The following is an 11,539-nucleotide window of genomic DNA, read 5'->3' as shown; positions in this document are numbered from 1 at the left end:
CAACTCTGGGTAGCTTACAAAGTGATAAAAGGTAAAAAAAATATAATAAAAATGATTAAATTTAAGATAATTAAAATAGAAACTAAAAACCAAAAGGACAGGCTATATGAAGTTGAGGATCTTCTCTGTAGCTCTCAGCCACCAACAGCATAGCAAGGTGCCAGGCTAACCTCCATAGCAAACTGTTAAGGCTCTTCTGGAAGACCAGGATTGTGGGAACCTACCTCATCTCCAATGGTAGAATATTCCAGTGGGTGAGAGAAGCAGCATGAAAGGCTCTTTTTCTGGACCCCTCCAACCTAAATTCTTTGGTAGATGATATCTGAAATAGGCCTGCTCTAGGAAGAGGCCAATCTCACTGGGGTGATATTTCATTGTTGTCTAAGTGAAAGACAGACACTATTTGGCTAATGTTCATGTCTACCTACATTTTCCATGAATGCTTGTTACTAATATATTTTATTTGACATTTCTTGTTTCTCTGCTTAGTCTCTTCCTCAGTCTAAATGTGTCAAAAATTGTCTTCCTGGATTTGTCAAGCAGGCTCGAGAAGGAGAGCCAGTTTGCTGCTACAACTGTGTTCCTTGTCCAGAGGGGACCATCTCCACTCAGGAAGGTGGATATTCAGGATATTTTCATGAAAGTGGGGGTTAAAAGAAAGACAGAAGTTCAACCATTTTTTTCTTTATTTTGAAACTGCAAAATTCTTATCTAAAGAAAAGAATAACAAAAAGGAGGGGCTGGATAAAGATTGGAGCAAACTTTACTACTGTCAGATTGGGCAAGCTTTACTACTGCCAGAGAGAATATCTTTTCTGCTTTTTAGTTTGATGTGTAGTTTACCTCTCTAGGAACATATGAGTTCTTTGGAACTTAAGCAATTGTTTTAGGTCCACCTCCTGGAAGGATTATTGTAATGTGTTCTACATGGTCCTCCTATTGAGGTTCACTGAGAAGGTGTTGTGGTTTGATAATAAGGTAGTGTGGAGAGTTATTGGGCACCTCATTTTATCCATATTTCCACTGCTCCCAGTCACCATTTCTGATTTTCTGAAGGACTAGCTTTCTCTGACAGCCAACTAGATTTCACAAGGTAGGCATCCTATCAATCCTACAACGAACCTGGCTGCAGCCATCTTGCTCATTCTAGGTTTCCACAAGAATGGGAGGGGGTGCAGATGATTTCTGCTAGTCTAAACATTTCATTGTCCTTTGGGAACCAAGGTCATTTCTTTCGGTTTGAGTATAGTATATTGGCAGAACTCAGGATTTTTGCCTAGAAGATTACCTTATTCATTATTTACCTCTAGAAATGTAGGTTCCTATGAGGATTCTGCACAGTAAACAGGTTATCCTTCAAATTCTATAACTTCTCCCAGTTTTATAAACCTTAGTTATATATTTTATAGAATATTATATTTTTCTTCCTTCTGTGGAGATGTGAAGAAATGCATCTTGGAAAACACTCCTGGTACCATTTATTGTCTCAAAAACATATTTCTTATTAGGTAAAACAGCAGAACATTAAAGAAGTACTGCTCTTGGGTTTTCGCAGATACTGAAAAATGTACCAAGTGTCTGGATGACAAATATCCAAATAAGGACCAAGTCCAATGTGTCCCCAAAGTTATATCCTTCCTGTTTTATGAAGAACATCTGGGCATCATCCTGGTCTCTTTTGCCCTATCCCTGTTCCTAACCACAGGAGTTGTCTTAACCATATTCATTAAATACCGAGAAACTCCCATTGTCAAAGCCAATAACCGGGACCTCTCTTACATCCTACTGGTCTCCCTCCTGCTCTGCTTCTTATCTCCTTTTCTCTTCATTGGTCAACCAAGGAAATTCACCTGCCTTCCTCAACAAATGGTTTTCAGCATCATCTTTTCAGTTGCCATTTCATCTCTCTTGGCCAAAACAATCACAGTGGTGTTGGCTTTTCTGGCCACAAAACCAGGAAATCAATGGAAGAGATGGTTGGGGAAGAGCTTGGCCAACTCCATCATTCTTGTTTCTTCTGCTGTGCAAATTATTATTTGCTGCATCTGGCTGGTAATTTCTCCCCCATTTCCTGACTCTGACTACCACTCCCAGCCTGGACTGATCATCCTGCAGTGCAATGAAGGGTCTGTTGTCATGTTCTACACCACCCTCAGCTATATGGGCTTTTTAGCTGTCATCTGTTTTACAGTGGCTTTCCTGGCCAGGAATCTTCCTGGGGCCTTCAATGAAGCCAAGCTGATTACCTTCAGCATGCTGGTCTTCTGCAGTGTCTGGGTGACTTTTGTACCCACTTACCTGAGCACCAAAGGAAAATATATGGTGTCTGTGCAGGTCTTCTCCATCTTGGCCTCCAATGCTGGTCTGCTGGTCTGCATCTTCATCCCCAAATGCTATATTATCATTCTGAGGCCAGACCTGAATACAAAGGAGAATCTTACAACCAGAAGCAAGGTAGAAATGTTAGACAGAAGAATTTCTGGTCTCAACATTTCCCAACAGTCCAGACCTAGAAAATGCTCCAACCTCTTCCCCATACATGGGTACACCAATGATTTCTTGAAATAATTAAAGGGCAGTTGGAAGATAGGATTGTGAGGAAAACTACTGTAGGTCCTGGAGAAGTGGGAGCATGTTAACAAGATAGAAATATAGAAGGAATTCATGGAGGAACCTTGACACCCTCATTTCTCAATACATTTTATGAAAATTGCTATGGCAATTCAACTAATATGTTTACACTTTATTGAGCATAGTAATAATAGATGGGTGTGGAAGTAACCTGAGATTTGCTAATTATGAATATTCCTGCTTGAATATACATAAGTATGAATTGCATTTTGTCTTCCTTTGCTGTAATGTATAAATATGAGTGCATCATTCTATCTGTAGAATTTCCTCCTACTATTTTAGAGGGAAATTCCTCCAGTATACTCTGAATAAATAATAATTGCAGTGAGCCTTGATTATTGATTTGTTGGGTCCTGTGTTTGATTCCACAGCAACTGGTGTCAGAGGTGGGATTCACAATATTCAAGCTGTGACCAGGGTCAATAGCTGGGGTGCCCCTATAGGGCGTGAGATTAATGCCATGTCCTTTCTTGTTGCCACTGATGGGCAACATTTAGGACTGTGTCTAAGGCAATAGCCTATTTCTAAAATTCTACTTTTGTTGGGGGTGGTGGTTGTTGAATGTATGTGATCTCTTTCATTCCAAATCTCAGCCACCCCTAGCCCTGCTCTGAATTCAACTGAGCAAGACTGGATGTGTCTGGAAAGCAAAGGAGAATTTGGTTTTGAAGGAGTCCATGTAACTTTCTGTACTGAATGGAGACTGACCCCAAGATTCTGTTCAAACTCAATAATAATAATAATAATAATAATAATAATAATAATAATAATAATAATAATAATAATAATAATAATAATAATAACAACAACAACAACAACAATAATAAAGTTGGAAGGGACCCTGGAGGTCATCACATCTAATTCCCTGCTCAGGCAGGTAACCCTATACCATTTCAGACAAATGGCTGTCCAGTCTCTTCTTAAAAACTTCCAGTGTTGGAGCATTCATCGCTTCTAGAGGCAGGTTGTTCCACTGGTTAACTTCTATCAGGAAGTTTCTCCTTAGTTCGAATTTTACACCAAGCATTGAAAAAACTTAGAAGCATGCACAGCTCTTGATTATGGATATACAGAAATTAATTATTATTGATTGTTGTTAAATATATGAATCCAGACAACCCACTATTCACCAAGCATTAAAGAATGTTATCGCAAAAAAATCAATAAACCATATTTTTTTAAAAAAATAGAAAGAATAGAATAGAATAGAATAGAATAGAATAGAATAGAATAGAATAGAAACTGGAGGTATTCTAGTCCAGCCTCCTGCTCAAGCAGGAGAACCTATACCACATCACGTGATGTGTTGTGATGTATTGCAACTTTTTTTGCATTGCCGGAGTTAGGGTGGGTGCAGCCTCCGCATGATGCAACCTGCCTAGGTCCTAATTTATTAAGGATGCAGCATTACAGGAAAAGAGCCTCTGAGAAGTGTTTTTGGGCAGACTGAGATGGTTCCATTTCCTAGCTATCATGAATTAATAGGAGAAGTGAGATGTCCTAGAAAAGAGAAAGGTTTACAAAAAGCTAACAAAGCTAGGGGTGAACGCATAGGGATAGACACTCCTAAATGGGAAATTAGTATAGAAATTAGTTTTTATACTTTTTATTTACTGTTCTAGCACCACTTTAGCCAGAGCTGGTTTTCCATTCATCAGTGCCGATATGCTGTACTAAGTAAAGTTTTGCATTAGAGATTGGAATGTCTGAGTTGTGTTTTCTTCGTTGGGCTCATCAGTCGGAACCTTGACAATATAAATAACAAGAAAAAAAGTCAAAGTTTCACTAAAGAGAGAAGATGGCAAGGGGGTAACAGGCACTAGAGAGAAAGCAGAGCTGCTTAACTCATTCTTTGCATCAGTCTTCATGTAAAAAGAAACTAAAGCCCAACCTACCCAAAAAAACTATAAAAGACAGACTAGAAATAAAAATTAATGGTAAGAGAACACCTGTCTGATCTTGATGAATATAAATCACCAGCATCTAATGGATTACATCCCAGAGTTCTGAAGGAGCTAGCAGATGTAATCTCACAACTATTTTACCATGTATTTCAAAAATCCTGGAGCACAGGAGAACAACTAGAGCAGATATGTCAAACTCGCCATGTCACATGACATTGCGCAACATATCGGAGCTTTTTCCCCATTGCCAGCAATGGGTTGGGCATGGTTTCCTGGTGACGCATCCGGCCCACAGGCTGGCAGCTTGACACCCCTGAACTAGAGGATTGGAAAAGAGCTGATGTGGTTCCCATCTTCAACAAAGGAAAAAAAAAAACAGATCCCGGAAACTATAGACCAATCATCCTAACCTAAATACTTGGGAAAATACTGGAAAAGATAATTAAATAAACAAATCTGTGAACATCTAGAAACAAATAAAGTTATAATTAGAAGCCAGCAGGGGTTTGTTAAAAACAGATCATGCCACACCAATCTTATTTCATTCTTTGACAAAGTGATCAAATTAGTAGACCAGCAAAATGTTGTGGACATGCCTTACCAAGGCATTATAAGTTGATATTAACACATGTGATCTTGATTCTATCCCTTTATTAATGTAGTCTAGAACTGTGTTAGCTTTTTTTGGCAGCTGCAGCACACTGCTGGCTCATATTTAAATGATTGTCCGTTAGGATCCAGGATCTCTCTCACAGTTTCTTCTATTGAGCCAGGTACTACCTATACTATACCCGTGCATTTGGTTTTTCTTGCTTAAATGTAAAACCTTACTTTTTTCACCATTGAATTTCACTTTGTTACATAGTGCCCAATGTTCAAGATCCATCTGTAACTTAAGCCTATATTCAGAAGTGTTGACTATTCCTGCCAGCATGGTGTTGTTTGCATATTTGATTGTTCCCTATCTATCCCCTCATCCAATTCATTGATGAGGATGTTGAAGAATACTGGGACTAAAACAGAGCCTTGGGGTACCCTCTCCCCCTGCATACTTCCCTCCATGTAGAAGCAGTTACATTGAGGGCTACACATTGTGTGTGGTGGGTCAGCCAGCTACAAATCCAGCTGGTGGTGATGCTGTCTATCCCACATTTTTCTATCTTATCAAGTAGTAGGTTGTGGTCTATTTTATCAAATGCCTTACAGATGTCCAAGTAAATTATATCCACAGCATTTCTCTGGTCTACTAATTCAGTCACTTTGTCAAAGAATGTAATAAGATTTGTTTGACTTTTGGTTATGACTTTGTTTGCTTCTAGGTGTTCACAGATTCATTACTTAATTATCTTTTCCAGAATCTTCCCAGGTGTTGAGGTCAGGCTGATAGGTCTGTAGTTTCCTGGATCTCCCCCCCCCTTTTTTTTTTCTTCACTTTTTTGCCATCAGTATGCTGATGACAGCCAGCTGGACATTTGTGTCCCTGGCAAATTAAAGGTTACTGTGGACAACCTCTCCTTTTTTGATCATCATCTGCTTTCTTGATGTTAGAAGACAGACAGCACTAGAATTAAGTGTCATCAACGCAGAGTGGTACCACACTCCATAGTTCTGGGTGACCTTTCCCAGCAATCTCTGGAGACAAGATGCCAAGTTGAAAGACAGAAGTCAATTTCCTTAATCCAGCTCACTTTCTGGACATGTCTTGATAGGAAGGACCATAACCATTACAGAACAGGGTCTCCAAGATTATATCTTTAATTTTACACTAACATACTTTTCTCTAGCTACCCTCAACATGAAGTCTTGAAGAACTTCAAGATCCTCAAAGAAGTTGTTTCTCACTGTAATTATCACCATCCCCTCTTTGAGACCTCTTCTTCTATGTCTCCAGTGACTGCTTTGGATGTAAACAGCAATCTGAAGCAATATTGAAAGGATCTTGCATCAGAAAAGGATAAATCCACAGGTTATGCTATGTGTGGCACAAGATTTGAAACAGGCAGGAGCTGTGCTTTCGAATGTACTTTCTCTTCTTTCCAGGTGAAGCTCTGTTGGTCTCTGTCTGAATAAGGAAAGCCACTGGCAATTCCATCTTGTGAGAATGCTTTGAATTCTTCTAATTCTTCTTGTTGTTTAGAAAGGGATTAATTTAGCCCAATAAATAATGGGTCTCCTGCTCCTAATTCTGATGCTTCTGATGCTACCGGTGTCACACATAGTCTCTGGAATACTTAGAACTAAGTGCCCACTAAATTTGGAGCATCTGGATGGAAAAACTCCACCAAGCTATTACAGGCCCGGAGACCATATCATTGGTATAGTTGTCACTGCAACATTAAGACCAAATAGAACATTGCCTTTCAACATGACTCCTTCTAGAGAGTCTCACTTGTAAGTTATTCAGTATGATGCAGTTGCACTCCTTCCGTTTGCAGTTATAACACTTTCCTTGTTTTTTCCCCACTTAATCCTATTTTGCAGACCCTGACTAATTTCCTGGAAGAGACTCAAATCCAAACAGCTAAAAGAATTTTAATATACTTATTGAAAACATTGTAGTTTCCTATGCCCAGTCCATTATCATATTTCTTTTTTTAATAACTATTTTATTAGGTTTTATATAGGTAAGGAAAGATAGGGTCAATACAGGTATGGGGAGAGTGGGAATAGGAATTTGGGGTAGGAAAAGGGTAGGTACAATAATGGGGTAACCCCCATAATAATCCCAAGCTTTAACAAACAAGCAACCGTCCGGATCTAAATATTAAATAAACATAATTTGTATAATACTAAACAATTATAAAGATAAAGTTAACTATAATCATATAACTAAAATTAGATAGGTAAGTAAAATTCCTCTAGATAAATATTCATACTTTAATAACATATCAACAAATTCTAGTCATCACCATTAATATTTAAAATCACTAATAATAAAACTATTATTAATCTAAGAGTCTATCATTTATTCTATTCAATTTTAAGTTCTGATCGTATTCTAGCGTATTTCTAACCATCGATAAACATTTTGAAATAAATTGAATCTTCTTTCTCCTTCATCTCCAAAGTTAATCTATCCATTTCTGCACAGTCCAAATTTTTCAAAATTATAGCCTGGTCAGATGGTAGATTTTCATTTTTCCAAAATTGGGCAAATACTATTCTTGCAGCTGTTAATATATGTAGTATTAAATAGTCATTCTCCTTACCATAGTTAGATCCTACTATTCCTAGCAAAAACAATTCCGGTTTAAATTCTATCTGTATTTTCATCATCTTTTCCAGCCATCTATGAAACTTAAGCCAATATTTCTTTGTGTTGGGGCATTTTTGTAAGTTATTCAGCATGATGCAGTTGAATTCCCTCTGTTTGCAGTTATAAAACTTTCCCTGTTTTTTCCCACTTAATCCTATTTTGCAGAACCTGACTAATTTCCTAGAAGAGACCCAAATCCAAACAGCTAAAAGAACTTTAAATTATTTCTCTCCCCCACCCCAATACTTAGTTTATCACTTGAATACTGATTCTTGTTTAAAATACTTATTGAAAACATTGTAGTTTCCTATGCCCAGTCCATTATCATATTTTTATAAATGTTCAAAAAAGCTTTTTAAAAAGCTTAAAGGCTTTTAAGAAGAGACTGATTAGTCACTTGTCTGAAACAGAATGAGGTCTCTGGCTTCAGCAGGGAGTTGGATTAAAAGACCTCAAGGTCCCTTTCAATTCTGAAATTCTATGTTCCCATTGATGTAAAGCCAACCTATCTTTCCAACATTCATGAAAATTAAATGGTTTAATTTTTGCCTCTAGTTCTGGATCAATATTGGCTTAAGACTCAAAATGCTTTTGGTGATAAAAATACATTTAAAAAATATTACGTTATTTCTGTTGATAGATATGTTTATAATATGAATATTTTTCTACAGGTGGGACTCTTCTGATAGATTATCTACTGATAAGGCTAGAATTGTCCGTTTCATTTTTGCCATTCAACAAGTGAACAAGAATCTATGTCTCCTGCACAATCTCACACTTGGCTACAACATCCATGACAATTCATTGAGTACACTTGCCACTTCAGGTGTCTTGCTGGACACGCTCTCTACTGGAGAAACCAATGTTCCCAACTACAGCTGTGGAAGGAAGGACAACGTTTTGGCTCTTCTTGATGCAGCCAGAAGGGACATCTCCATCCAGATGTCAACTTTAGTTGGCACCTACAAAGTTCCACAGGTTTGTGTGTGGATGTTTCTCTGTTTGGAAAATGACTCCAGGGGAGGTGGCTGAGTAAGTAATAGATCTAATTATATCTTCTTTATGGAATTCAGGAGCTGCTTTTCACCATGGCCATCATAGGTGTCATGGCTGGGGAATGAGATCCATATTGAGGAGGGAACAACAGTCAAAGCAGCCATATCCTCTCAAAATACTATCCTCATTGCTCTGGCAGCTCCTGCTACACATTTGTAGGAAGTAGGATTGATACTCACTAAGGGGTAAGACAAGTGTGTATACTTGCACCATTATTATTCAATCTAGACATGAATGACTTACCAGGACTAATGAAGGACTCTCAAGTACACATGCCCAAGGCACTAGATAGATATAGTAACACTTTATTGTACATTTGCAATGATATCATTATAATATTCACAAGCTTGGTTGCATATGCTGTTATAAGGTCTTGCCTTCACCTCCCATAATAATACTGTGATTATTAATTAATTTATTGAAGTATGATTTTTGAAAATGACATCATAGCCATAGATGACTATTCAATGGCGAGCCCATAGAGCAGGTTAATACCTTTCCTTACCTAGGAATAGTTTTCTCTGAGACTGGATCTTCAAACACTCATCATCCAAGAGCAAGGACATGAGTGAATCTACTGCTTAAACTGAAACAAAATCATAGCTATCCAATTTTTTTAGTCCCATTTATTAAAGTATATAGTACCAAGGTTACCCCATTCTATTATATGGAGATGAGGAGCTTAAAATGATTATCATAAATTACATATAGTGCAGACTTTTATTTGAACAAAAGAGCTCACTTGAAATCTGCATATGTGGATCTGATTGCAGTAAATTGCAGTGGTGACAAAGAAATATGATTTTTATTCTTTATTCTTATTCTTTTTCTTAATTTGTTTCTTTTATTCTTTTATTATATTTATTCTGTTTATTCTTTTATTATATATTGTCTGTGTTTTATATTTTGTATCTTTGTATTGTATAATGATTACTCAACAAAATAGCTCTTGAGAACCAATATGGGTGTATTAAAAATTAATATTTTGGAATTTATCTGACTCCAAATACTGTATAACACAGCATTCTTCATTGTTCTTTCAGATCAGTTATATAACTCCTTCAGTAGCTCTGAGTGATAAACGTCAATTCCCTTTTTTCCACCTAATGCTCCCCAAAGAAGGGATCCAGTACCCAGGAATTGTCCAACTGCTCCTTCATTTCAATTGGACCTTGATTGGTCTTTTTGCTTCAGACACAGAGAAAGGAGAGAATTTCATGAGGACTTTTACTCCTTTGCTTCTCAAGAATGGAATTTGTGTTGTTTTATCTAAACGATTGTCAATTACTGGATATGCAGCAACCCTCATGGATGACATCACTAAATGGAGACAAGTCAACGTCTTTGTTCACTTCATGGAATATACTTCCCTTTGGGACAGAATGTTTCCTTTCCATTCAATACTTGAAGGTTTGCCAGGGCCAATTGAAGGGAAAGTCTGGATCACGACAACTTTGGGAACATATTCACTGAAAAAGCATAGATTTCTCAAATATATCCATAGTATTTGGTCTTTTGCTTTTCAGGTAAAAAAAAGGCCAAAAGATGATGCCTTTGAACTCTATTTCTTTGTAGATCTCCAGTTTCAGAATCAGTATTTCCACTGCTCTTTTTCAAATCATGTCTTTTCTGTTAATGGTCAGAGAAGATGCACCCAGAAAGCATCACTGGAGTCCAAACAGGGAAGGAACAGTTTACAGATCTCAAATAACAATCATGTTTACAGTATCGTTAAGACTCTGGCCTATACCCTGAATGCTGCATATTTTTCCAGATCTAAGAGGAGAATGAAACAGGGCAAAGAGAGGATGGGGGCTCCAAGACTGCAGCCCTGGCAGGTATGGGGTCCCGACATGGGTCCACCAAACTTATTTCATCTGAGAAGGAATCCATAGAAGAAAGAGGGGAACTGTCTCAAATTCCTTGGGTTACAAAAAGTCAACAGGTTTGGCTAATCTAATTGTTTGGGGCCTAATGTTCTAGAGTGGGCACCATTACATTAAAAATGATATTAAATACGGATTGTAATTAGCATCATAGAATGTTTTCATTCATAAATTTGAAAGAGAACCTGGGAGATCATCAAGCTAAAACAAAGTAGGTACAAATTAAAGCTTCTCTGATAGATGGCTGTTTCATCTTTGCTTTACAACAATTTGTTTTGAAACCATTCAGACTGAACTTCTCTGGTTCAATGGCTGAACTCTAATACTTCTCCTCCGTTTAGGATGTTTTTCCTTTCATTCAGCCAGAATTTCTTCTCTTTTAACTGAGTTCATTTTTTCCTTTTATGACATTTGGAATTGGACATTTGTTAAACTTCTGTGTAGGGTTTTTCAGTTAATTGGACAAGTGCTGCATCTTCCTTCTCCAACCAAGAGATTGTGTTAGTTGAAAAAGGGGCTCCCAGACTCCTTCTTATAACTGCCAAATTTTCTCAATGAATTATTTTGTCAGTATATATTTTCCTCAATGTATGATTGATGAATGTTGCTGAACATTTGTTTTTCACTTTTGAAGATAGCAGTAATATTTGTTCCCCCAAATATCGCCATGTTTGCAACTTAGATAACTGTTGAAGAAAGATTAAATTGTTTAAAGGTCACATGGGATAAGAAACCAAGGTTTCTTCTTTTAAAGTTTGGGATGGTTTCATTCTAGTTTCACCCCTTTTTTGACAAAAATGAGTTTT

The 11,539-nt window shown here is 37.4% G+C and overlaps 1 protein-coding gene across 1 annotated transcript; it reads left to right on the top strand.

Moving 5' to 3' along the window:
* Positions 1 to 1,746: 1,746 nt before the first annotated feature.
* LOC107295306 (vomeronasal type-2 receptor 26-like) lies at positions 1,747 to 6,467 on the top strand (the record flags this gene model as incomplete). The annotated part of the gene is made up of 3 exons (XM_015824612.1): positions 1,747 to 2,259; positions 2,335 to 2,462; positions 6,320 to 6,467. Coding segments are annotated over 3 exons (789 nt in total), but the record flags the coding sequence as incomplete, so codon positions are not given.
* Between the last annotated feature and the right edge of the window lie 5,072 nt (positions 6,468 to 11,539).

Source organism: Protobothrops mucrosquamatus, unplaced genomic scaffold (assembly GCF_001527695.2).
Source record: "Protobothrops mucrosquamatus isolate PMUCROS unplaced genomic scaffold, P.Mucros_1.0 scaffold2293, whole genome shotgun sequence".
Classification (NCBI taxonomy): domain Eukaryota; kingdom Metazoa; phylum Chordata; class Lepidosauria; order Squamata; family Viperidae; genus Protobothrops; species Protobothrops mucrosquamatus.
Note: the sequence above shows the minus strand (reverse complement) of the source record. Positions and strands in the feature narration are given on the sequence as shown.